Source organism: Galendromus occidentalis, unplaced genomic scaffold (assembly GCF_000255335.2).
Source record: "Galendromus occidentalis unplaced genomic scaffold, Mocc_1.1 scf7180000076583, whole genome shotgun sequence".
NCBI lineage: Eukaryota > Metazoa > Arthropoda > Arachnida > Mesostigmata > Phytoseiidae > Galendromus > Galendromus occidentalis.
The window spans coordinates 594,329-621,340 of NW_003804572.1; the positions used below are offsets into that span (position 1 = coordinate 594,329).

Below are 27,012 nucleotides of genomic sequence, written 5' to 3' on the forward strand. Positions count from 1 at the left end.
CGAAGTACCTACTTCCTGATTTTGGCTCTCAAGCTCTCTCAAGTTTCCTGCCGTCACCCTCGGAGTTCCTCATCGCCTGAATTTTTGAGATCGAGAATCGGGATGCAATCATGCTGAAGGAAGATCCACCATCGATCGTGTGGTTTTAATTTTTCTTTTTAGAAATCTGTCACAAGAAAGCGTTATCAGCGTGGTTTCCCTTTATTCTTCTCAGAGAAGAGGCGGTTGCGGTCGGAAAGACAACGTATCGGCTACGCTAACGGAATGGTGATTGTCAAGAACGGGGAGAGGGAGGGACAAGGTCGCGCAGGATGCCAGTCTATTTTCGTTTTTGACGGAGCGACTGAACTTGCTCCTGATTCTAGCTCGTGACCTCATCTCAGGAAGGCTCATCTAATCATGTGGCAATTTTTCGAGTCGTAGGCGACGGACGCCGCGGCGTGTTTACGCATCCAATACATGGCTCGAGGAAGGATATTAGATGCGCGGGCATACATTCAGTTCTCCGCGCAGTGGGCGAACTCGCTCGGGTGAGGCGGTGTCGGTGGCGGGACCGTTTTTTCGGCCCTTCCCCCCGAATCAGATGGTGCCCCAATGCGATCCATTTGAGGCAGGAAAAATCACACCTCGGGAGCATTGTTGATACCTAGCTGCGGATCCTATGAGGAGAGCGGCGGCAAATCTCCGGAACGACATATCGCTCGATTCGACGGGTCGCGATGCCTGGAAGAATCCCGACTTTCGCGCCCCTTCGTGTCTTCCCAATTACGGTATTTCAGATAGCTAATGGTGCGATCAGAGACTCCCCTTCTGCCCATGTCACTCCGACCGGAATCATGAATTCTCTCATTGTTGGCAGAGATCAGGGACAATGAGGCATGTCTCCATGGATACCGAGGGAAAAGGTCAACCCGGCAGAGTCTTCTGCCTCTCTTCTATCATATGCTTGTTCCAAATTCGCTCCGTCAGCGTCTCGTACACCGGACCTGGCCGACACAGAGACCGCTTCCACTCTGAAGCTAGGCCCACAGGGGTTTCCGAATGCACGTTTTGCCCGAGCTCTTTTCCGCAGTCATCTCCAGATGAGATAGAGTCGAACACGAAGCAGAGTCTGTGATGGATTCAGAGACATATGTAGAACCGCTGGAGCTGAAAGGAGGATCTCCAGTCTAGTAGGGAACGACGGACGCTGATATGAGCGCCGACACCCCCTCTCTTCCAGGATAAGCTGGACCGATGTGCCGCTCGGATGTGTGAGCTCCTGCCTCTGCGAAGAAATGCGAGAGCACTGCAGAGCTCTGCTTCATGTGGACACTCCGGCGAAAAGCGATACCGCCGTTCAAAGATGGCAACCTAGAGTAGAGAACGAACTTCCAGATTCTCTCACCTACTGAGAGTGCTGACGATGAGCTGCTTGTGTCCACGGGATTCCGGCTCTCTCCCGTCGGGTCCACGATCTTGCAGCAACATTTATTAATGGATCGAGCGCCGTTCCCATGTGATAGAAGGATCGTACAACGGAGTCTGGAATCACGGACGTTCCCCACCATGGACTTTGCCGACTTTACGCTACGATTCCGTACGAGAGGTCTATGACGTGCTTCGCGTACAGCTTGAGCGACACAACTATTTCAAAAATCGTCGGGCTATTAACGATTAGTAGAGACTGATCTTCCACTCCATCAAGCCCCGCATGGCGCACCAGGCTTCGTGGTGTCCACTCTCGGGATAATCGTGATTCGCTTCATCGATTGATGGCTCGATTGATAGAAGGAATGGAGTTTAGTCGGCAGGACCGCTCGCGGCCAACGGACTGTATTCAGGCTCATTTGCTTCTTTGACCATTTCTAGGCAAGATATGTGGTGATTCTGGAGACTTTGTCTCTTGTCGGAGTCGCGTGTTCCCAGAAGTGAAAAAGCAAAATGGAGAATCACTACCAGCTCTTCCGAGATAAGCCCCGGCGAAGTCCTGATACGGAAAAAGAGAAGTTTAGTTTTGGGAGAGGCACAGAAGTTCGGTGGAGCTAACTCGGGGAATCGGCGGGAACCGCCACGCGCATGCTTGTCAGTCCCAAAGACATCTTGGAATGTTGCACCGCAGCAATGGAATTATCTGTTCGGCTTAGATGGCGGTCGGAAGAAAGGCCTGCTCTCACTTGGACTGTCAGGAAAGATCATCGCAATCATCTCAGAGTGCTCTCTTGTTGATTGATATCCTCTGGGAATCCACACCCTTTAATTCTCTTGGATATCTCTCATGATCACTGGGAGGCCTCGGGAGTGTTGAGGGGTGTCTCTGCCATTCGTACCCTTGACCGGCGGACCCCGGAAAATATAACATTCTGCGGTAGGCTCGACGGTCCTATTCCTATGTCTACCGGGCTGCCGCCGGACCGCCGTCGCGAGTGTTTATGTTTACCTGCGGCTGCTCGGTCATCTGGTGGTAGTCTTCGAATTCGGAGAACACAGTCAAGTGCGCGATAAGGGCAGAGAATGTCCGATTTCCCTCATTGAGATTCTCGAATTTGCGGACGAACGAACGATTCCATCATCAACCCTGATCGCGGAACAACTACGGCATCAGGAGCAGATCTCTTAGCCGAGTCTACGTTGCAGGGGTCGCCAAAGTCGCACCTATATATCGCACACTCTGAGAAGGTGTACATTTTCGACGAGATCATGCAGTCCGTTGCCAGGAGGCGACTTTTCCTCGTCGGCGGCTTGGCGGTTTTCTTAGGGATGCTGTATCCGATAGCAGTGCAACCATCTATCGACGCCGAGCGGTACAGACGCAATCAAGAGGTGAGCCATAGAATATTCCATTGGAATTCTTCCACGCAATGACAGCGCTTGCGGTACGGCGAGATATGTCTCTGTCTCTCTGTGATCGCTAATCGAGCACGATTCTTGCAGATCGCGCGAAAAGGTATCGATCAGGAATCAGTGCAGCCCGGGAACATGAGAGTTTGGTCGGATCCCTTCGCTCCGAGACCAGACCGGAGCGATCCACGTAGGGAAACAAAATGAAATAAATTATTCAACATAAAGACCGGGAAATCGCCGTCTCCCTTCCTATCTCTGTCGAGCTCAGTCAGCCCAGCTGTTTCTGCCGCGCCGCGGTTCTATCTGTTTTTCCTATCAGAGACACCGTCCACATGTCACAAGCAACTCTAGGGTCCTACAGGTTGCTGGGAGAAGACTTGCGTGTCATTCAGATTTTCACAGAGGACTAGTCCGGGAGAGTTGACAGCGGTTGCATCCTTAAAATATGCCCGGGGGCTTTATTTTAAGGATGATCATACGAAAGAAAGAAACTTTCCAAGCGCTAACAAAACCAATACTCGTCATACGTTCTCTTGACTTTTTGTGCAAACTGAGATCAGACTCTGTTCTTCTATGATGTTGTCCATTTCATTGTAGGTGCTTCCAGTTTTACAGCAAATCTGATCGAAATTGAATTCCCCTGTGAAGAATTGACGGATACCTTCTGGCGCTTGCTGTTGAGAGCGGATAACGGTGCGTTCACAGCGATGCATGCTCTCGTCGACGGGATATTTCTGTAATCTACGGGAGAGTATATTTGAAGATGAGTTAGCCCGGGGACAAATAGGAGCTGGATATCTCTGATGAATACGCCGATTGAGCTCCGCTGTTGTCGCCGCCGCGGACCAACCTTTTCAGCAAGCCATGGATAACACCGAATTGGACCAACTTGCGCTCATCGATGAATTTCGTTCTTGGCTTCATCAGCGAGCAGATGTCGGCGACGGTGTAGTAACTGTCAAAACGCGCATATATGGCAAATATGTGACGGAAGCTCGGTTGCGCGGTCATGCCGTGCTGTACGTTTCGGGCGCAGTCCGCCTGAAAGATACAGGTCACCATCGGGAAAATTCGGAAAGAGCAAGGAACAATTTCTTTCTTGCCATGTCCTACCGGGAGCTCACCTGTAGATGGCGATCAGTGTAGAGCTTCTGCATCAATGGCGTCGCCACGTAAATGGCCGAGTATAAGAATAGAGGTATTATTTTTATGACATCGTAATAGATCAAATTTCTCAAACAAGCTTTGACAAGGTCAATGTCGACGTCAGATTCTTGCGCGATTTGCACAACATGTCGGAAACCGTCGATCAACGGCAATATCCGCTGCGTAGTAAGATCCCATTGATTCGGAGAGACAGCAGGACGGTTTTCGGTGAACACGGGTACATGGTGGTCGTGTACATCCTGCGGATCTGCATGGACGCGGTTAACCTGAAAAAAGAGATCGCCTCGCAATGGACGGTCCGCGGATGTGGAAGGCTACACACGGACTGATTTGATTTCGGAAAAGCTTCACTGACCTTCAGATAAATCGTTGTGGATTTCGTCACTTTTATCGAAGCGCTTCGTTTCACATCCAGATCGTGCCGCACTTGACAGATAATGTCCAGCAGATTGGGTTTCATCTGCGATAAAGGGATTGCGACGATTCGTCATATGAATTCGATCGAGGAAAAGTTAGAAAAGGGAAGGATGATGACTCGAGAGGGAACGTTAGTTCGGTCAAGACTCACATTCGGATCTGAAATAATCTGACTCTCCCGCTCCAAAGTCACCAGGTAATGGGCTAATTTTCGCACGATCGCCTCGTATTGGATGGTTCGCATGTCAACGGAGCACACAAAACACAAGTTGAACATAAGCTGATTCCTCTCATATCTGTGGGGGAATTCCAGGACGATGGTCATCTTGCTGGATGTCAGCACGAGGGAGACGGCCGAATTAGAAACCATAACTTGAGCCGATTCGATGTTTTGACTCACTTGTCGTCTTTGATACCAGCCGGGAAACCGAGAATCTTCATGGAGCACATATTCAATGTTATGAGTTTGTGTTGTAATTCCTCTTTTGGTATGAGGTACACCTTAAGAAGGTCAAAAGCTTCTTTCTGGACATAGTTTTCCGGAAACTGGAAAGTTATCTTCGGTCCGACTTTAGGATCGAACTCGGAGAAGAAAATACAGGATATCGGGGACTCGGCAACGTTGCCAGAGGATGCTGCTTTCATGGGCATGATGACTGTCGCGTGGCACTCGAGCAGAGTATCAAGAGAAAATTTCTGGACACTGAAATGACCGACTGAAAGAGAGGAGTCGCTGAGGAATTGCTACGGGCACGTTGCTGGAGAGGTCGAAGCGGAGATTAGCCATCGAGACTGTTGTACTCACCGGTCGGATTCGCCCAAAGCGCCGAGCTATCTCTGCGCCCCGGAATTCTCGGATAGCGGGACTGTGTCGCGCAAGCTTCCTGTCATCATTGGTAGCGGGCTGCAACAGCGAACAGGAATGTCTTCAGAGGAATCAACCGAAATCTCCGATGCGAGTCATTAGGGGGGATTTACGAACTGGCAGGAATGTTCAGACATGAGATCATCGAGACGGAGCCGATAGAGCGACTTGGCGATCATCGAGAGGAATGCTTCGAAAAAATCAAGAGCCGATGCCGACTGAAGAATTAGAAACTAGACTTCCGAAAGCCCGGAGATCCGTCATTGACTAGTCCGGTTTCGCATATTTTCAGCCGCTTCTATATGACTCCTGTTTCGTAGCTTCCGCTCGCCTCTGAGCCGTATAGCCGTCGCCTTCTTCTGACAGAGCTGGAGGGAGACGTGAAAGACTCCGGAAGAAAGCTCACGGGCATGAGGCTGTCAAAAAAGAACTGGCCAATTAACAACCAACCTTGGGGTCGTCGGGTGCTCACGGAGATTTCTGTATAGAGAATCATCCGAAGAAGTCACAGCCAAATATACGGCATGATTCAATGCTGCAAGACCGCGATTATGTCGTCGAGCCTCTAATCATTTTCGCCCAGCTTGTGTTGTTTGTTTACTTCAAGGGCTGTCTGCTCATGCCGGAAAACAGAGAGCGCGTCAGCGTAGACACATTGGAGCGCTATCACCTGGACAGGATCGCGGCTTGAATCGCCTTCGAGGCAGTTAGTTCCGGCGGTTCCGGGATTATTCAGGATTCATTTGCGTCTCGTTGGGTCTGCGCTACCGGCTCATCAGAGACATTCAGAAATTGTTGATTCTTCTCAATCTAGGATTGCTCCCGTGGATGGAGGGGATGCTCCCTCAGAATCTCGATGAGGATGAGAGCTCTTGCATTTACTCTCTCATCGTTGGTTTTTCAACTCTTCAATCTAGAGCTATTCCTCCGACGATTCTGCTCGAATATACGCATCCTCTGAATCCATGGAAGTCTGCCGGGCTTCGGACCGATCCGGCCAGAGGCCGTGAGCATCTCGCACTCTTTGTATAGACATAACAAGTTTTAATGCTCGTCGGAAGCGAGAGCGAACAAAATTACGGACCGGATATGTGGAAAGTATTGATTTTATTCATCAGTCCCTCTGGTCATCCGGTAACAAAATTGTGCTATGGCCCTCACTGATCTGGAGCTCCTCCCCCGAGGACCCTGGATGCGCGGCTTATGTACAGAATTTCGACTCAACATGCGACTCGCGCCTTTCTTCTCGAGAATCCCCGTTGTCCTTGATTGGCGATTCGTATTGAGGACGCCGGCATCTCTTACGCGTAGACGACGCAACCTCTCGATCGTCGAGCCAAGCTGAAGCGGTCAGCCGACAACTGCCGGTAAATCACCGAATCCTGGACCACGTCGACTAGATTGGGAATATCAATCGAGACACCATCGAATGTTATATTCGCTGGTGACAAGAACGATGGTGTGGTGCTTCCCGTCGTGACCGAACAAATTTCAACGCATCGAGCAACGTCAAGTTTCGTGCACGTCCTGTGATCACCTTTGATCATCTCCTCGATCTGAGCCGCACCGGGTGCCATGAGTTCCGAAACGAAAACCACGAGGGACCCAGACCTGAGCAATGTTCTTTCAGGGACTGTGATTTGCAAGTTCGCTTGGTTCAAATTCGGAGACGACAGTTTGCCGATGGAAAAGTCGAAGTTCTTGCCGAATACGCTCCCCAACGAGTTGTTGAGGTAGGCTTCGACATCTCTTGCTCTTTCGAGATTATCCTGATGGTAGACCACGAACAGCTGTAGGCTCTTCTTGCCTCTCGGCACTGGTCTCCGAGTCGGGGGCCTAATGCCAATCGGATTTATGTCCTTCCCGGGTATATAGCTCGGAGGCGGCGTGGGTCGGATGTATATTGAGAAGAGGAGTAGCAACAGAAAGGCGATCAGAGCTATAATAACTATTCCAACGATGCTTGCAAAGAGCAATTTGCAAGCTGATACGTTCTGGCGCTCCCGGCGGGGCACTAGTTCATAATGAATCTCACGAGGTTCTCTCTGACGTTCCTTCATCATCGATAACTGAAAGAGATGAATTCCAGATTTAGTGATTCCCTTCGATATAGCCGTTCATCAACAGAGCTCCTTCGGTGCTCTTCCCGATCGATGCGCTTTATTCTCGTCCCGCGAGATGGCACACGATCCTCGGAAAGGAAAATGCGATGTAGCCGGTCGGTCGGGAAGATCCTGACTGAAGACCACCAGCTGATTTCTCGAAGCGTATTGTCTCCTCCATCGCGTGTTCAGCCTCAAGGTGAAAGCTACACGGAAGATTCGTCGATTGTTGGGAATTCGGCTCCTCAGAAGCGAGGGAGAAAGAAAAATGCTCGATCTCATGAAAGTTGCTTGTGGCTCGATAACTCCGCCGGCGTTTTCGTCGCATTTTGGAGTTTCTGATTAATAGTCTAGGTTCTGGACCTCTCGGAATCCAGAACAACTTGTGGGCGCATATCGTTCTGGGTGACGAGTGAGACTTTCAGAGCACATTAAGGATAAGCGACGGCCTCATCGGTACAGCTTCCATGCGCCACTTTTCGCATGAAACTCCCCTTAAACCAATGCGTGAAAAGCGTGTCAGCTCACACGCGAGCGATCATGGGGAATCATTTAGGCTCATGCATCGCTGCTCCGTCACGAATAATGGCCATGGATCATATGCATCGAGGGTTCGGAAGCGGAGTCGTTCAAGTCCGATCTTCATTCCAGAGACGTTCCGATACATGTATACGGGAGTTGTCAGGTCTTCAATGCACAAGTCACTGGTCACCATCGCTGCTCTCCGATTTGACCTAGGTAGAAACTGTCTCACCATCCGATTCCCCGCTTATCGGTGGCGAGGAGCGATCTCCACTGAGTATCTTGCCGACTCGAATCGCTCTGACCTCAGCCCATCGAAAGACGGCCCCGAGTCGGGATTGAATGAATTATGTTTTTCAAAATGTGGCTCTCGTGCGATACTGCCTAATCACCTGATGCGTCTGAGCTACAATCATCCGAGATCGGTAGACAGATCTCTTGTTTTGCTTTCGCGGGCGTGAATCTTTGCTCTCAACGCAGCCTCGTCAAGAGTCGACTTTTAAGGTGGAATCGGCGAGAACTTTGGAGCATTCTCCGGTCCTGGTCTGAATGCCGCCGGAAGAACGATTGTGGTTGAATGTGACCAGCGGTTTCGGGAGAGAACCCGCTATTCTGTGGGCTCCGTGTCTCCATGGGAGCAGAACTCAGTTTGGAACAGGAATCTAAATTCTCATCCCGGGTCTTTCAAGGCATATCCAGAATCCATGCTGTACCTTCTCGTCGATAGAGCAGAAGGATCTGCCTAGCGATCCAATCGGCACAACCTCTCTTATCCGTGATCGTCGGGTCGCCGAAATGAAGTGCCGACACCGGGTGAGGGTCAAGACTGGCGAGATGTCAGAAGCATCGGGACTTTCATGTACGATCTGGAAATCTCAGCGAGATCGACTCTATTCTCTCTGCCGCTGAATATTTGACTCGATTCATTTTTGCACAACTCGACCTGCCGAGCGGTTGTTGATAATCATCTTCGCTGACGTGACCTTAACCCTACTCGGATAATTTTCTATCGGCTCCGCAGGTCTCTCTCTCGTCGGGTCCATAAACCATGGAGAGAGCTTCGAAAATAATGTTATCGAAACTGATGAGCTGTGAAAAGCCACACAGCCGGAGATGATGGACCCGAGGCTCTAAATATCCGCTCGGTTTCCTTCTCTGACTTGGGGATACGGCTCATCGGAGATTCGGATCAAGATTTTCGGCTACACACGGCTGGGTAGGGGGATCAGATATTCAATCATGAGGCGGGACCGAAGTGAATGATTCTGATGAGATGAATGTCCTTCGCTACACATACTCGGGGATCAATGCTCTCCAGATCATCGGAACATGAGCTCCAGCCGATCAGATACCCGAATGAGCGGAGAGATTTCGCCGGAGACCAGACGCTCCATAAACTGTCGTGGTAATGACATATTAGTCTCTACACGACATCCGATGCCGGCCGAGGAGCCACCCGATCGGCAGCGAAACACTGATAGGCCAGTGGGCGACTCAAGCAGTCAGGAAACTTTCCGATTAAGGCACTCATGGAAAGGGTTGTAATATTCGGTCATCGCGGGGAATACTCGGGGAACTCTTCTTAAGGTCGATAGAGGTTTGTTATTTGTTGAAGGGCTCGAGTTGTTATTCATCGACCGGCCTACTCCTAATTCTAGAGGAGATTCAAGGGTCGTATGAGGGAGTGCGTAGTCGCATTAATGACGCAAAAGAAAATCACGACAGAGAAAAACCGTCGGACCTTTGGCGACGAAGGTCGATCGTGACCCTTGCTGGAATGTTCATAGAATTCCGTTTTGTCGACCCGAGGAAGAACTCGAGATCCACATCGAATAAGATTCGAATCGGTTACGCGGCGAGCTTCGACTGCGCTGCTCTATTTAGCTGCGCGGCGGTCATGATGAGACGCAATGTCAAGTGGAGTCTCCAAGAGTGTGCTCTCGGTAGGAGCATCCCGGCGCCTAAGCCTGTGATCGGTGACCTGGTTGACCAAGCGATCTATTCTGAGATTGTGTCGGAATCAAACGTTGTCTTCCAGAGACGGTTTGCGACGTTCCGCACCGCGCGAGATCCTACCGGCCAGAGCATTCGCCAGCCGCTCGGAGTATTCATGTTTTCTCTTTCCAATAGCAGAATAGTCGCTGGAATCTATTCATAGAGACACTCACCGACGAGTGCGCTAGCAGAGTCTTACCTCGACGAAAGTTAGAACGTAGCCCTGTCGTGAAGTTTGGAAATCACATGAGGTCGGTAGGGTCCGAAGCGGAAGGCACGAAACGTTTTACTCCCACTGACAAGCCGTCACTGATAGGCTATTGGAAGACATGGCTTCTGGACGAAACGGACGCACGGACTGATGCACTTGTGCGTCACAAACTAACAGCGGCGAGGGAGACTCGCGGGTAAGAGTCAGTCAGGCAGTCTGTCAGTCGAACCGCCTGTCTATCAGGCAGTCTGTCAGTCAGCTTTCCAAACTGTACATTTTTTCATATGGATGAGACTATCTAGCCCGAGCGCGGAAAATCTTTCCGAGGCGCTGCTGAGCTTCCTGTCCTGAAGGATAGAGTGGTAAGAGTTCAGCCCAAAACACCTCGATAGAATTAATGTCGTCGTGAGGGAATACTTCCTACTGGAACTGAAGGAAGGAAGGGAGCTGATACATTGTCTTTTGGATTTCCACGACTCGAAGCTTGTGATGTAAAGGAGACGCTTCCGATTCATTTGAGGGTCCGATCGGTCGTCACGCTGGAATCGCGATGTAGTTTCAAACCACGAATCCCTTAATCGGTCAGCTTTGGATGGCAGCCTTACAAGGCGTAGCTGCGGAAGCCAATCAACGAAACCGACGCGCTCCAGCGACAGAACTATATGATAGCCTGGAATCCTCCGCGTCGAGGCAGTCCTCCCATACATGTTTCTTCCGGGCTGAGGAATATTTTTCCAGTGGACGCGTGCGGATAATTCCACCGGCGGAATCTTCTCCATCCCTCCATCGATGGTCGGAGGGAAACTCATGGAATTTCGTCTTATCGCCACACGCTCAGAGGCTATGGAAGAGAAAGGGCGTTTGGAGGGAAATGCCTGCTTTCGAATCGTCATTCGAAGAAATATCGGCCCGGCATGATCAAGTGTTCCATGAATTGGCAGATTCTGAAAATAACCCATATCGTATACAGAAGGTTCGCTTTAATGTACACCGCCGGGTAACCGAGCGCATGGAATAGCCCTGGCAAGGAGATTGACCGCGGAGACTCCGTGACGTGCGAGGATATTTACGTTCGAATCCGGCGGCCGCAATCCGGAGGTGTTTCTCTCCCGGCGTAAGTGCCAGAGTTGACTCTGACGCAGATCGTGCCCGACCACACAGCCTGGAGGGACCCAGTTCCAACCCCAATCGATCTCCTCACGATGCGCCCTGTGTCCTTAGGGCGAGCTCTGTGATACGACTGCTTGGAAGGCGGATCACTATCCAGGATTGCCCAGACCACATACACAATTCAGCTCCTCATCGACTTTGCGCGGGGATCAGATCAAAGAGGGGATGATCTCACGGTTTTGAATCGAAAAGCTGACAGCTGACACATCATGAAGTACCAGTTTTATCCCATCCTGCCCAATCACGCACGTATTGAGGTGTTTGTGAGTACCTAATGCGATGTCTACAAAACGCAGGATCATACGCAGGAAATCAGGGGAACGCAAAGTCGAGAGCGAGAGAAACAGAGAGAGTGGAACATCGACTCGCTAGATTTTGATATCTACTTTCGGAAGCGTGATTCGAGGACTCCTGACTTTCGAGAGACTTTATTTCTCCGAGCTTCATCGGGGCGAATGCGGGCTAGGCACCTTCAATCGAAGCAATCGAGACAGTCGGCAGTGAGACTGCTCGTGCGATTCCTGCGCAAGCGGCGACTAAGGAAACCGAAGAAACGTGATGATGTCCTCCTTAATCCTCCGATAAGATCCTGGAATATACCGCGACTATGACTTCGGCATTGATGCGGCGACTTTGGATACCGATTTCAGTGGATATTGAGCTAGTGTTCAGTCGGAACTATGCCAAATTCCCAGCGTAGACAATCGCAGATAATTCTACCATGAGGGTCGTTCGAAGAATTGGTTCTGATTGAGCGTCGAACGATGGGTGGTTCCGAAACCCCTGATGAGGCTCGGTATGGAGCCTCTTTTTTTCGATTAGAATTCGTGAAGACTGAATCTGGGTGAGCGGACCATGCGAGGCTATGGATCGCTTCTCTTCTCTGAGAATTATTTTCCCGGCCAAAGCGGCTTCCGGAACTACGGAGGGAGGCGCGATCCGACCCCCATGATATCGAGGAGCGCTTCTCTTACACCGCGCATGGTGCAAAAGTTGTCGGAACTCACATCTAGGGGAACGTAAGTGTATTGAACGTTGCTCGGGTTGTCGCGCGCCGGTCCGTACAAGATTACTTGAGGGGTATCGGAGCCACTTGCGGTCTGCGCTACGCTCCTCTGAGTTGATCGAGCGACGGGATTCCGGGGAGCAAACGCCGAATCCTGGCCGAGTGTTGACAGATACGGAAAATATTCCACTGGATAGTAAAAGTCCGTTTGTTGAACCCACGGATTTAAACTCGTATATCCAAATGAAGGGTTGTAGGTATAAGTTAATATCCCTAATCCCTGAGTAGCGGTTCGCTGGATAATCGGCACCTGATTGCGGTTGGGTTGCGGTTGCCTGGAAAGACAGGGCGCTCGCTCACACTCAATATGTCGCAGAATTAGGAGGGATTGGAGCTCGAATTCGCAGCCGCTGAGCACAATCGTCGAAGGAGATGATCCCACGGGAGACGATGCCGCTTCTAACCTGTAAAATCCGATGAAATACGACGTTCTGTTCCCGTTCGGCACAGCGCCGATTTGGATGGTGGGAAGCGCGTTCGAAGTCGGCTGCACAGGTGCGACAGGTCGCGACGGTGGGGGCGGCGTCGTTACTGGCTTGACCGTAGAGGGGCTCGAGGTCGTTCGCGAGGAAGTTTGAAAGCTCTTGAAAGGTCTCTGGAGAACGTTTCGGAGGGGTGTCATCGCAGTACGGAGCGGCGGATTGGAACTGCTGCCGTGTGAACCGGTGTATCCGTCATTATTTTCGAGGGATCGTCGACTTCTCAGTCGGCTGTAGATCGCGTAAGCTTGAGTCGAGGAGATTCGATTCCAGGCGAATTGCTTCAATGCTTCAAGGGGGTCTTTGGCGTAACGGCGCGCCCTCGTGCTCGTCGGGTAACCTGCAATGCCGCATCCCGTGTACGATTTGTCCCGTCGGTGGCTTCGAACTCTAACGTATTTGAGGGCTCTGGAGCCTTTGTCATGATTTGGAAGGTTTTCGTTCCGAGATCGATCCCAGGATGCCTGGGTCTAGACAGAGAAATCTTGGGTCGGGGCTTCCCGCGTGGGAATTTCAGCTTACCAGAGGAATCGTGCGCTAAGAGAAAGATTGCACACAGAAGCAGCCCCTTCATGCTGAGGAACAGAATGACCATGAATACTTCTAGAACGCTAAGCTTTATTCAGATCTTGGCGTCTCAGATGGATCTCTCGATCGGCGGCCTGATCAAACAAGGCTGTATCAAGCTGATTCAGCTGCGAGGAAGATGCCCGCAGGGCTCACGGAGGAGCCGAAAGTCGAATCGGAAGCACCTAATCTCATTCCTATAGTCCACATGATCACATACGAATATCATTAGAGGGTCTGGGAATACGTGTCCTGATGATAGGTCATTAAACTCCCAGAATTTGGACAATCCGTTTATTCCCGCCTCCCCGCTGCACTGACTGAGCGACTAATCCTCTCCGGCTTGCCTCACTCGCTCCTCCGGGGATTTCGGGAATCAATGCCGACAACGGTATACTCCCTCTGCGCGATCCGTTTACGCGCTGCTCTCGCGCATATCAAAGGGGGTACCTTCCAGCTCGCCAGACCCGTGATAGAATCGGGGACTTCAATATATGAACATGGAGCGCTCTTATCTGAGCTCGTTCGGTTGTGAGAGATCCCTGCAATGGAAGAGATTGTCAACTCATTGGCGATGCTCAATGAACGGATTCGAAGAAGTAGTTGTGCTCGCGGATCTTCGATCCCCATGTACGCGACGAAGCAGTTGGACATACCTCTTCACAGGCATTTTCACGTAATTCGGCGGAGGCGGTCTGTCCTCGCCGAGCGGCTGGCCGACGATCTCCGCATATTCCCGATCATGGCGAGAATACTCAGTCCTCGAAAAGCATCGCCAGGGTGGAACCTGAAGTGGGGAATCGACTTAAGAAATAAGATGTGTCTCGTGTGCCAAGCAAGGTATCGTGGAAGTCAGAGCTCCGAGTCGCCGAGACGTTCGGGGAATATACTTCAGTGTGCATCAGTGCTGGGATCATTGCTCTCAACTTACTCGACAGTCGAGAGCGGCGGACGAGCCATAGTGGAATAGAGAAAACGGATCAGCTGCTGCCGGCTCATCCAAAAGTTTGATGTGTGAGGACGGCCGCCTGTCTTTGTTGATTTAGCGAAGCGAAACCACTCACTCTCGAATCCCTCTCTCTGCCCCATCCCGCTGCTGCACCACCACACACGACTACGGACGAAAGGACTGCTACGCCACCGCCTCGTCGTCCCAGCAATAGCGCTTCAGAGGAGGGTAACAGCAGCAAGAAGGAGACAGACACCGTCTGCTTCTTCTGTTGGTTGTGGTGGGACACGTCGCCACTGCAAACTCGCTAGTAGATCTGATTGGCCGGTCTCCTCCCGAGGTCCGTGCGTCTATCTACTCTCGGGCCAACTGCTACCACCATCGGAGTGTCCAGCCGACAATCGGTCTATCCGGCGATCGGTTCTCGCTCGCTCGAGCTCCGAAGTAGTAAACATAAGTGTTCTAAACTTTCCGTGACACCTGTCTAAGGCTGTTATTGGTACGATCATCGTACCTGGAGGAAAAACACTCTCGGAGAGCGTGCTCTCGTGTGCGGTGGTGGTGGTAGTAGTCTTGTGTTATTGCTACTAGCGCTGCTGCCGCTGCCGTAGATATTGCCGCTGCGGCGAGTTGTTACCACCGGCGACGTCGACAACAACAATAGAACAAAATCTGAACAACATGAGATCACTCTCGAGCATTTGTTGGATCCTTCTGTCAATTTCAGTAAGTCGCTTTATTACTCTTCTACTTTCCGTAAAACTTACGCTGCTAGAGAAGGCGGTGAACACGGTGTTTCGAGTTAGGCGGATGGGGCAGCCGGGTACCTGTCAGCATTTTTCCCTGAGGAGGGTTCGGCGGAACATACTTGTTGTCTCGATGGCTGAAGTCGACGAAAGGTCGTATATTCGTTCTTGGCTTACAGAAATTAATTCAGCGGGCGAGGACGAACACTGAGTACTTTGTAATCGATATCGCGGGACTTCCCGCTACCTGCTTGAAAAGTCGAATCCGGTCCCCGGCAGATGGTTGGTTGGTCGGTCGTTAAACTAGTCCAGTGGGTCCATCCCAAACTCCGTTTTCTCGTCTATGGTTTAGAAGTTCCGTGGTCCGGTGACAGCTTTCCCTAAGCAAACTTGTGTCAGCGTTTCCTCGCCTCTCGTTCACACTTGATCGACCGCTTCATCGTCTCTAGCCGGAGTTTTGCAGTGACTTTCACGATACCGGGAGCTATCCACTCCGGAATGGGAGCGTCGAGTTGGCGACTCATCATTGAATTCAAATAGAACACGATCTCTTTCTGTGAACGTGGCATTGATACCATGATGTTGAATACGGCTTCAGCCGCGGCCCAGGAAGCCCCCACCGTTCGTGAGCACTCTATCGATGAGCCCTATCTCATGTGATCAACCACGCTGAGGGCAAAATTCGCGGGAAGTTCTGAGATAACGGAAACTTTCCAAGGATCGAAGATATTTTCGACCAGAAAAGCTCGGTCACTCGCATTCGAGGAATTCCTAGTGCTCGCGATCTCGGAAAGCTGACGATTTCTATTTCCAGTGGATTCCGCAATCCGTATGTGGAGAAGCCACTGCAATGACCAGCTCGAACTACGAAGAGCTGATAGGTGAGTCGTCTTGTTACGGGAAGAAGTCTCCGCTAGAATCTTCTCTAGTCTCATGGCCGACGGTAATTCATCGTTTCTTGCAGCCAAGTACGAGGTAGTTTTCATCAACTTCTACGCGGACTGGTGTCGATTCTCCCAAATCCTACAACCTATCTTCGATGAGGCGGCCACGAAGCTCCAGGCGGAATTCCCTGGGAGGGTCCTTCTCGCCAAGGTGGACTGTGACCAGCAGAGTAAGGCTCGGAATTTTTCCCACTCCATCGATCACGAGACGTAGTCACGACCAGCACCAATCCGGCCCATGCAGTCGAAATTCGAAGTTTTCTTAATCTGTTGATTCTTCTGCCGAATATATCGATACGATCAGACAAATGATTTCACGGTAATTCTCATCTGCAGCTTCTATCGCCTCGAAGTTCCACATCACCAAATATCCAACGCTGAAGACTGTGCGCAACGGTGCCATCATGAAGAAGGAATATCGAAAAAAGCGTGAGATCGAGGCCATAATTTCGTACGTCCAGGAATTGCTCAAGGACCACGTCGTGGAGAGTTCGATGGCCGATCTGAGTAAGACAGTCGACGAAAGCAAAAGCGCGCTGATCGGATATTTCCAGTCGAAAGAAAGCACAGCCTATGAGGTGAGGAGATTCTTCTGCCCAGTCGGATTTTCTCTGCACCCATTCTAGGACCGGTCGAGTAATCCCCGCCCGTTCCAGGTTTTCCGGCGTATCGCATCCGATCTCCACGACGATTGCAATTTTTACTTCACCGCCCGTGAACCTCAGCCCGATGAAGCGAAGGATCGCATTAAATTCAAGGAGGCCCGCGACAAATACGACCTCGTGAGATCCCTTGAATACAAAGAGAACGTCGTGGATTTCGAGAAGCTGAAGCAATGGGCGCAGGAGAGATGCGTTCCTCTCGTTCGAGAGATAACCTTCGAGAATGCTGAGGAGTTGACCGAGGAAGGTGAGTTCCGTCTTGGAGTTCGTTTCGATTGGGAAAGACTCGAGCATACGGAAACCTCGAACGACACGACACGAGCTAACGGTTCCGGCAACTTCCGCAGGACTGCCGTTCCTGATCCTTTTCCACAACCCGGACGACAAAGCCTCCGTGAGGGAGTTCTCAGACGTTATCAGGAACGAATTGTTCGGAGAACGAACTTCGATGAATTTCTTGATAGCGGACGGCGTCAAATTCGCACACCCGCTTCACCATCTCGGGAAATCGTCCCGCGACCTCCCAGTCATAGCCATCGACTCCTTCCGACACATGTATCTGCTACCGAACTACGGCGACATCCACATACCGGGAAAACTTTCCCAGTTCGTCAAAGATCTTTTCTCCGGGAAACTACACCGGTGAGTTTCTGCGTTAACTCTCGGAACGAAATTTTCCGTCTCGGTCGGAGCGGAGGATTCCTCGGTCTCGCACAGACTGCCCGGACAAAGCTCCGTCCGTCTTCCGTATTAGGAGCGATCATGATCGAACACCGATAATTCCGGGTTTACCGAAATCAAGGGGAGGCTACGACTTGTGATAATGGGATACTCGCTGTTTCAGGGAGTTCCACTACGGGCCTGAGAACCCGGCGACGAACGCGGTACAGACCGATCCTCCTGAATCGACATTCCGGAAGCTAGCCCCCTCGTCGAATCGGTACACACTTCTCCGCGACGAATTATGAGGAGACTCGACAGCAAGGACGCTTTGTTGTGTTTGTGAGAATCCATCTGACAAGATCGGAGACCATCCGAGAACTGCAGATGCGGCTTCGGCGGCTGTGCTAGCTACAGCGTGAGCAACACAATGAGCTATAGTCATAATACGAGATCCATCTGTGAAATTCAAGCCTTCTGCCTATTGTCCTTTTTGTGTTCAAGCGTGATCCGAGTGAGACTTTCCATTCCGAAATGTTAGACCTCCGTCAGTAGAACGAGTGCTGTGAGTTCACGTGAACGATATTTAAGATCATATTGTTAATAGACCAAATACGGAGAGACTGAACAGCGTAGGGCATAGCGCATGGGACACGAACCGCATTCGAGGGAGCTAATGAGATCATTTTATTTTTTTACGACCCGATCCCGGCTTCGGGGAAGCGACGGCACGAATAACAGCTATCGGCTTCACTGACATTTATTGTCTGTCTTGGTAGCCTAGACAATGAATGGAATGCGATCGGAATCTGCCGGTGTGATCACGGATCAAAGCAGAACGAAAGGATTCTGTAGTTTCTGAAGGTGGCAAGTGGCAATAGCTCATCATGACGAGTCGAGAGCTTCTCTGTCAAATCGATACGATCATCACGCCCATCAGGGAAGAGACAAGCGTAGCAAATGTCGCTCTAGTGATCCGCGAGGATACGAGAGGAAGGCGAACAAAGATTTTCCGTGTTCCCTCGGGAGCACGGAATTTCTACTGTATTTTAATGAATGAAAATAAACTTGTACATTTCTTGTTATATTGGCTTCGCTTGATCATCGTAGTTAAAAGGGCATGGAATGGTCTAGCTGTCACACCGAGGCGGCGATAGTCTCCTGTCTACACCGTTATCCCTGTGTGACCGGGATTTCGGAGGACACTCAATACCCCCAACACTTCATCGGAGCTTGCAGGAGAATCACCATTCGCTTCGCTTCAAGTGCGAGATCCACATCTAGGCTTATCATCCCGCTCGTTCGCCCGAACCCCAGTCCTAAACTTTTTAATGATTATAAGCCGAGCTCCCATGTCATTTCCTTTGATTGAAGGAGTTTTTATTCCCATCTCCGTGAAAATATTCCATCGACTTAATAATTTAAATTAGCGTCTCGGGCACCTTGTCCGATAAGCCTCAGAGGAACTGAGGTAAACTCGCTGTCCGAGTCGACCGCCGACATTGATTTCGCAGCGTAAACAAACTCCGTTCAACATGTATGGATCATAGTTGGTAGACTCGAACGTGATGCAGTCGAGTTAGAGGCATAGATCAACGATTCAGCACTCTCTCCATCTTTCTCGCCCAAACTAATCGACTCCTTGTTAAAGAATTCGTTGGGTTACAACAAGAGCGGAACCACTACAGCCGAATAGCCGCCTTCTTTGACCGCTTTGAAGCTCAAATCGAGTGTCTTCGTTCGCGATTCGCACGTTTTCCTCTCCTCATTGCAGATGACGAAGTGGCACACGAGATGAAGTCTGTTCCTCGCAGGGATTTTGACCGTGTCCGGATGCTGCCAGTGAAGGCTAAAGTCGTCACCTGGAATGTCGGACGGACTCGAATCGCTGAGCTCAACTACATATTTCCTGCGCCGGAGTCTTCAACGGTGCCATGACCGTAACCCGTAACCTCTAAACGCCATTCGGAAGCACACAAACCTTGCAGCTTGCATTTTTGCGGGGCCTCTTCATTGAGAGTCTCGCCCGGAGCGGGGGAAGGTTCAAGTTTCAAAATGAAGTCAGGTTGAACCTCCATCCAATCTTCGTAATACTGGAAATTGGTTCGGTGGGTCGGCTCACCCGTAGAGTCGATACAGTCTTTTGGCGAATTCTTCGAAGAAGAGAACTGGAAAAGGATTCGATGCATGGATTTCTAGGGCGATCGGCTTTTTATTTTATGACGGCGGGCAAGGAGTCTCTCGATAATCCCCGACGGGGAGCTCTCGAATCTAGCGCCGCCGCGTATGTACGAATACATCTGGACTTCCTCGACATTGGTCGATTCCAGAAACTCATTGGGTTGTTCATCCAGGAATCAGGTTGATCCTCGCTGCAAATCCCCTTCGGCTTCCTGACATACGTATAGTCTAGCGCCTCGCAACTGCCCAGCGTCATTCCTTCAGAATCGCGAGAGCTTTCCGACACTTATGCTTCAAGAGCAATTTTTCACTCCTCCCCTCCAATTTCTCGAGAGCTCCACAGATGCCCGGGACCAGCATCGCGCGGAATTCATGCCGCGCATTACTCATGCAAATCACGAGGGTCACGGCGTTCTCCAAAACTTCACACGCCATGCTTTCGTCCTCGATAATCTCCGCAAGATTCTGACACAGGGAAGGCAAGTTTCTGCTCGCAACACTGAATACGGTCTCCGGTCGGCGCTCGTGCATCAGCAGCGATAGAGAGATAATGGCCTCGTTCTTCATGACGTTATGCTCGCTCTTGAGCATTTTGACTATTATTTCGAAACCGCCCGTGTTCGCGATGGTCCGACACACCGAATCGGCCTGGGTGTTCTTCAAGATCCAACAGAGGACTCGCATCGCCTCGCTACGAACGCCCTCGTGGAGCTCAACCTGAGCGAAGCCGACCACGCTCTTGATCAACTCAGGATCCGAACCCAACTGCTCCGCGATCGCGGGCTGTCGGTCGGCAGACATCCGCAGGCATCCGAGGAACTTGAATGCGACGGTGTAGTTTTCGATCGGGGTGAGAGACTTCAACTTCTCTAGCAGCCCGGCAGCCATTAGACGACTCTTGCACTCTTTTGGAATCAGCATGTTCCTCAGAGCCGAGAGGACGGCGTAGTTTTGATTCGTGCCGGCAGACGGGGAGATCATGGAAACAAGTTGGTCGCCGACAGAGTCATTGATCAGGAGTACACACTGAGAGTCTCCTCTGGCGAAGTTTCCCATGGACAAAGCAGCACACGTCCGGAGGTCTTCATTGTCGTTCCGCAGCCACGTTTTCAATAACTGGTACTCAGCTCCCTTGCCATCATCGAACATCCGTTTCATGCACTCGTCGTCGGTGAGCAGCACGATTATTGTGTCGATTGCGGATTTCAGAAACCGCTTCTCGGCGAGCTCCTTCAGCGGTTCCCAAAGTCCTGCTTGGTAAATTCTCAGTTTCTCCTCATCCGATACGTCCGAAAATAAAGTCTGCAGTAGTTCCACTTGGATCTCCAGCAGATCATCGCTCTTGTCCAATTGTTTACCCAACGCTCCGATGAGGTCCGGTATCAGAGCCAATAGATCCGGTTGGAACTCTGGGGTCTCCGAGGCATTAAACAGAAGATTCACCCCATGGCTCGCCGCCGACTCCGGCAGTGCCGGTAGCATTTCGATTATCTGCGACATGAGTCTCAATTTTCGAAGCTGAATCAAACAGTTTTCTCCACGAGCGAGGTTGAACAGGCAGCCGAGCAGACAGATCAGGAGTTGCTCGTCAGACGCTGGGACTCCATCGTGGTCCCCAGGCTTCAAGCTGCGGAGAACTGGAGCCAGGAAGCTGCCTATCAGTTCGAGACCCTTGTTCTCGCAGATGATATTCTGCGCGTCATCGTTCTCGTAGCAGAGGTTACTCAGAGCTCGGAAAATGTGTCGCAGAGTCGTAGGATCCGAGTCGATCAATTCCACATGCGCGCAACTGGTGTCACCGAGTTCTCCATTTTTGGCGAGGGTCTGGAGCAGTCGCTTTATGAGATGCTCATCGGTAGATTGCGAACGGAAGTCGTCGTCCCTCAGACACTGAGCGAGTAGGTTCACCTGCAGTTCCCCGGGTAGGCCACGGTCACTGTCATCCAGCCCGTCCGAAAGTAGGCGGCTCGCTATCGTCTGGGGTCCGCTCTGGATGATTGCTGAGATAACGTTCTCTTTCGAATCTTCATTCTCTATTTCTGCGATGAGTTTTTCGAGTGTTTCACGGCCCAGCGGAGTCTCGGCCGTCAGATTGTCCACCAAGGAGAGCGCGCTCTCCGACATGATTTCCGCAGAGGCGACAGCAACAGTTGTCTGTTCTTCGGGTCCAACCTGTCACTCTCTGTGCACAACACGCTGCCGCCAGCGGCTAGCTGGTCCCTCGCGACCCGAGTCGTTCCGACAGCCAACAACCAGCCAACAGCCCGAGCTACCGTCTTCCGACCGAGATTCGGGGGAGTTCTGGCAAAGCTCCAATCTAGCACCGAGAACACACCGAAATAATCACCGTCCTCTCTCTGTATTTCAGACGGAGTGAGCCAACAACTACCGAAGTTCCTAGACACAGCCGACAATCCCACACACGGACTGAAGGCGGGTTTCAGGGATTCGTCTCATCGCTACAGCGATTGAGTGTCGCGTATGACACGGATCAGGACGAATGGACGATCGCTCTCGTCTCCGGTCATCGTTTGTTATCTCTTCACAAATTTCGACTCCACTAGACTCTGACGAATATAATTTGCAATCGAATCGCTCAAGAAACGCGCCAGGATTGCTCACCGTCAAACCGGGTCCGAGGATCTTTATCACGGCGAAGTCTTTGCTCATGTCGAGTATTTTGATTCGATGCTTCTCCGTATCGGCCACGTAGACCCTAGAGACGTCGAACACGTCATGAGCTATACCGCACCCTTACGCTCCGCTATTCTCCCTGGGGCATCGTATTGAGACTGACTTAATCCTACCTTCTGCGGGTTGAGTCCACAGCTAAACCTCCCGGCTCCCTGAAGTCCTCGGCATCCGGAATAGTGGAACAAGTCCTGAGCCTTGCGTCGACGATTTTGAGCTGCGGAAGAAATACCTCGTCTATATGTATGGTAGGATCACTTTGAGAGGGGGTGGGGCCAGAGCGTATCGTCCTCTATACTGACCTTATTGTTATAGGTATCGGCTACAATAAGCTTATCGGTTTGTGCGTCCCAACTCAAACCCAGCGGGTGTTGCAATTTGACGTCGAGAGCTCGTCCATCCTGATCCCCGAAAGCAAATAAGTTCTGCAAGAGCAGTAATTCCGTGCGTTTCTAAACCTTCGCTTATCTTTCTGCCGCTGCCGCTAACGATTCGCTTGTCTTTTTCTTTCATTTATGATGAGATTCCGTTATTCAGTGGGCATGGAGTTTCCTGCCAAGAGCCGCCGGTATTGAGATTATATATTATCCTTACCGTAGGATCCAGATCCCCACCACAAATATTCTTTATTGCACCGGACTGCATGTCCATCACGCGTATAGAAGAGCTCTCGCTATCGGCTATGAATAGGAATTTCTCATTCGTATCCAAGGCAAGTCCCGATGGTTGCGCAAATCCGGCTCTGAGGGGATACGAGGTGTTTCGGTTTTCCTCGCGGCCGCTTCCCGCTATGCAAACACAGTGTCCTTTCTCCACAACCACCCTTCCGAAAAATGAGTCTCATCAGCTGGGGCAATGCATAAGAGTCGAAGTCTGAATGGTCAGTCCAATCTATCTAAGCTCATGGCAAATGCCCTGCTCACTTTCCATCGAAGAGACGACAGTTGTCCTCGGTCGCATAGGCCCAAATCTGGTGAGAACCCGCCATGGCGATAATCAAGACGCTGTGGCGGTAGAGCACCACGTCCCACGGTGTAGATATTTCCTGGACATTTCCATCCAGATTCCCCACCAAATCGACTCCCTGTTTTCCCGTTCCTACCACCGTTGAAACACATTTCGTGGAGAAGTCAACCTGGAGCAAATGGGCATGAATCGAATTCCGTTGATAGAGGGAGTCGGGATCATTATGGTATATCTCCCTCATCTTGGTTCTTTCAATCTGCTTTTTCTCTGCAATTTCTCTATTCACCCGTCTAATGGCGTGGTTTCCAGCGTCGGCGACGAAAATTCCTCCGTCGTAGAAACAGACACCTTGAGGAGAAGAAAACCTACAGATTCCGTAGGCTCCATCGAGGAATCCGGCCTCTCCTGTTCCCACGATGAGCTGAAAGGAAATTTCGTTCGGGAATCAGAGGCAGGAATTTTTCGCGGAGGATTCCGGTTGGATAAGTTCTGCTGATTTATCGAAGTTGCAGACGAGGGGTGGATTGCACTCACTTGGACTTCGTTGCTAAACCTGTCAAAGACCAGAATTCTATTGTTCGCGCTGTCGGACACGACATAGTATGAGGTATCCCCCGTGTAATCCAAGGCGATTTTACCCGGACTACGGAGTTGGGTCAGACTCGATTCACCCTGCATCAATCGCAGCGGCAAAGGGGTTGAATTCGTTATTCGATTCCTGCTTTTGTAGTACTCTACAAATATCTTGACGTATGGTATTAATCTGTCCACGTTCTTTTCACCAATGAATTTGTACAAAACTTCGCCAGCTGGACCTGAAATCAGGTAGTGACTCATCTTTCCGATCAACTTCGGAGCTAAGGGAAGGAGTTCGGGAATAGAGACAGAGATAGACGATCCTGTTGGCTCTGAATGCTTAAAACGCTTGAGTCTCTTCCCGGACCGGCCGAAGCTTAGATCCTCCATCATCGGAGATGTAGTCCATGACTTCGCATGGGGTCAGATCCGTTCCTCACCCATGAGCATGAGAGTCGGCCAACAAATGATTTGACACATCTCCCACAATTTCATCTCCGGGTCATTAAGTACAGGATGGCGGATGTCGTGCCTCAAAATCGCGTGCCTCACATTATCTGAAAGCTGAGCAACCAACACCGTTGTGGACTCCACCGATACCTCAACTACAGCCAGTAGAAGCATCACCCGGAGACTTGAAAACAGCTGCGCGAGTCTCGCATGAGACGAAAGAGGAAGAAATAAGGGTCGATCGGGAGAACAAACCTTTTCGTTTTCGAACTTCGCGGAATGCACTCCAATCACAATCAAATCCTCGACTGGCAGCTGTGTTTCTAGATCGCGCAGATGAGGCAAGATGTGCATGCAGTTGACGCAGCAGTAGGTGAAGAAGTCCAAAATCGTGAGCCTACCTCGGAAGTGCTCATCGAAGGACAACTTCTCACTGTTTAGCCATTCCACACCTTCAATTAGGGAGTTTATTCAATGAGAAAGAATGAGAACCCTCGACCGCGGAGGAGAGCTGTTCGAAACGGAGCTTCTACAAACATTGTCTTCACCTGCCCGATCGATGTCTGCGCCGGGTAATGGATAGGTTTTCTGATCGTTCTCCAGCTCTTCTAGATAGGCGGATATGAGTTCCTGCCAGGCTTCTCTGTCAGTGGTCTCGTCCAATTTCTCATCGAGCCTCTGTTGACTGAAGACTTGAGCTTCGAGCAAATCCTCGCGGCTCATGGCAGCCTAGGACGATTAATCCGGCTGGCCTAGAAATAAATCGGTCTCGTGGACGATTTGCCTGAGAGCGGTCTCGTCCGGCAAGACAGACGCCGAACGGAGAGTGTTCTCCGTACGCGTATATTCCATGACCATATTTGAGCAAAACAGCCAGACGGCATATTTCATCTGATTGCCGAGAACTCCAGAGTTCCAGAGCCGGCCAGCTTTCGAACTGTTCAAGTACTCGCGGGCGCAGAAGCTCTCTGGAGTACACGAACTCTTTCCCACCTTCAACAACTTCTCTACTGACTCCGTGATGCACCGGCTCTCTCCTATCCTTTTTGAACCCAGCTGTCGCCGCCCGCCGCGTTAACATGGGGTTGAGTTTGTTTTGGAACTTTGGAACTGCAATGTTAGTATGCTCCTTTCCCCCGATGATGACATTGATCCGTGCCGGCAGTTTGAAACGTCGAATCTGGGATCGGGCGCTTCTTGGGCTCTTCTCCGCTCTCACAGACTAATAAGAGTCCGACTGGATGAGTATTTATTGTCCGTGCCTGAATCGCCTAATGCTGGAGATACTGTGGAACTCTAGAATTCAGAAGCTCATGAGCATGGATGGAGGACTGATGTGGATGGAGAGCATGGATGCTCACGAGAAGCATTCATGCCCTGCTTTGCAAGTCCCATAGACTCAATGCCTGAGCGCCGCGGCGCGCCATGGCGCTTGAGCATTGAGTCTACGGCGCCGCGCGCGGTCTTCCCCAGCCTGCCGGAGATGCCGTCAAGTTCTCGTCGGAATGATGGAACCTCCAAGTACCGGCCGCGAACGATTTGTGAACGAGCGAGTTGCGTGTGCTGAAGTTCCTTTCTTCAGTGAATCAATTATTAAACGAGCTCTCCCCTTCTGGAAGGTTCTCCAAATACATGCCGTGCGGAATAGATTTGCTTTTTTGGTGCAATGACATCGCGAAGCATGGGAGCCTACAAGGAAGTTCTGTAGGCGCTGATCAACGTTTGCGCAGTAAAAATAACCTGATGTCCTCGACGGGCATTGCCCAAGTTCATCCCAGTCGCCGTGATGGAACCTTTCTGATGAATTCCCCCAGAGTGTAAGTGTAATATTGGAGCCGAACTGCGCAGTGACCGACTACGAAGGCGCTCTTCGAGCAGCTTTCGCGGCGGCCTTCGGGTCGGGCGACCGACCATTCAAACGGATCGGATGTTTTTTTCACTACACACAAGCACTCCGCACAAGGGCCAAAACGCTCAGACTTCGAATCAATTTTCCAAGACCACTTTGCAAATGGCACTGCAGAGTGCGAGCCCTTGCATACATGCCCCCTGCTTTGATAAAGAGTCTATTCAGCTGGACTAAGGAGACGGCACCTGCCGAGTTAAAATTTTGTACGAGAACTCAAATGTAACTTCCAGAGATGCAGTCAAATGCGAAGTGAGCTGACTGTGAAAAAATAGCTTGAAGAATCTAGCCTTTTTCGGAGAAGAGTTTCTCCCCTGAAGAAGTTATTCTCGGGTGCATTGATATATGATAAGCACCATTTTATGCGAAAGAGAGAGGGCACAAGGTGCGCAGTCTTGTGCCCGTTTTCGAAGCGATGTTCTCAATTATTAATGATGGTTTCTGATTGCAAGTTCGGACCCTTCCTCCGTTACTTCGAGACCCATTGGATGGAAGGAATAGGGCCGGATGACTTTTCCATCAACGAACCAGTTCGCACGAATAATATTTGCGAGGGAGGAGACAGCCGCTGTAAGGCGGAATTCATCGGTGGCCCGACCCCTCTCGAGTTTCTGAATGTTCTACGGATGAAAGAGAAACTGACGCGACTTGCTTTCCTTAGACTCCTCCGTGACATCGCCAGCAGCAAACGTAGAGGGGAGGCGGTACTAAGGAAAGCTTTCATTCAGAGCCAATGGTCGAAATCGCCGAGCGACGACCCAGTCGTCGTTCGACTGGTGAGAATCGTCGCATTGTTTTGTACTCTATATTCCGGAGAGGGCTGAACGCTGAACCTACTCTCATGTATACTACTAACACTAGAGTGCAGTGGAAAGCAACCGCCGTCCCGAAACTCAC

At 50.9% G+C, this 27,012-nt stretch overlaps 5 protein-coding genes across 5 annotated transcripts; 1 reads left to right on the forward strand and 4 right to left on the reverse strand.

The window, feature by feature from the left end:
• Positions 1–3,241: 3,241 nt before the first annotated feature.
• Nprl2 (Nitrogen permease regulator-like 2) lies at positions 3,242–5,871 on the reverse strand. The gene is made up of 8 exons (XM_003739688.1): positions 5,723–5,871; positions 5,213–5,311; positions 4,808–5,123; positions 4,559–4,703; positions 4,346–4,450; positions 3,948–4,256; positions 3,674–3,864; positions 3,242–3,564 (listed from the first exon to the last, which is right to left on the reverse strand). Exons 3-8 carry the CDS (start codon positions 5,056–5,058, stop codon positions 3,345–3,347), a joined length of 1,221 nt encoding a protein of 406 aa, XP_003739736.1. The 5' UTR covers positions 5,059–5,123; positions 5,213–5,311; positions 5,723–5,871; the 3' UTR covers positions 3,242–3,344.
• Positions 5,872–6,364: 493 nt separating this feature from the next.
• LOC100905711 (uncharacterized) lies at positions 6,365–10,251 on the reverse strand. Its single transcript, XM_003739694.2, has 2 exons — positions 10,091–10,251; positions 6,365–7,341 (listed from the first exon to the last, which is right to left on the reverse strand). The coding sequence occupies exon 2, from the start codon at positions 7,333–7,335 to the stop codon at positions 6,574–6,576; it is 762 nt and encodes a 253-aa protein (XP_003739742.1). The 5' UTR covers positions 7,336–7,341; positions 10,091–10,251; the 3' UTR covers positions 6,365–6,573.
• A 1,456-nt stretch (positions 10,252–11,707) lies between these two features.
• LOC100904308 (uncharacterized) lies at positions 11,708–12,960 on the reverse strand. The gene is made up of 3 exons (XM_029113378.1): positions 12,743–12,960; positions 12,280–12,613; positions 11,708–11,861 (listed from the first exon to the last, which is right to left on the reverse strand). Exons 1-3 carry the CDS (start codon positions 12,958–12,960, stop codon positions 11,745–11,747), a joined length of 669 nt encoding a protein of 222 aa, XP_028969211.1. The 3' UTR covers positions 11,708–11,744.
• A 1,674-nt stretch (positions 12,961–14,634) lies between these two features.
• Positions 14,635–18,423, forward strand: ERp44 (Endoplasmic reticulum protein 44). Its single transcript, XM_003739697.2, has 7 exons — positions 14,635–15,059; positions 15,894–15,960; positions 16,044–16,193; positions 16,360–16,601; positions 16,680–16,932; positions 17,033–17,327; positions 17,530–18,423. The coding sequence occupies exons 1-7, from the start codon at positions 15,015–15,017 to the stop codon at positions 17,651–17,653; spliced, it is 1,176 nt and encodes a 391-aa protein (XP_003739745.1). The 5' UTR covers positions 14,635–15,014; the 3' UTR covers positions 17,654–18,423.
• A 398-nt stretch (positions 18,424–18,821) lies between these two features.
• On the reverse strand, positions 18,822–24,659 carry LOC100904599 (NHL repeat-containing protein 2). The gene is made up of 11 exons (XM_018642240.2): positions 24,465–24,659; positions 24,200–24,323; positions 23,718–23,998; positions 23,470–23,604; positions 23,141–23,352; positions 22,812–23,040; positions 22,520–22,642; positions 22,334–22,434; positions 22,149–22,242; positions 19,327–19,513; positions 18,822–19,207 (listed from the first exon to the last, which is right to left on the reverse strand). Exons 1-11 carry the CDS (start codon positions 24,561–24,563, stop codon positions 19,008–19,010), a joined length of 1,785 nt encoding a protein of 594 aa, XP_018497756.2. The 5' UTR covers positions 24,564–24,659; the 3' UTR covers positions 18,822–19,007.
• Positions 24,660–27,012: the final 2,353 nt, after the last annotated feature.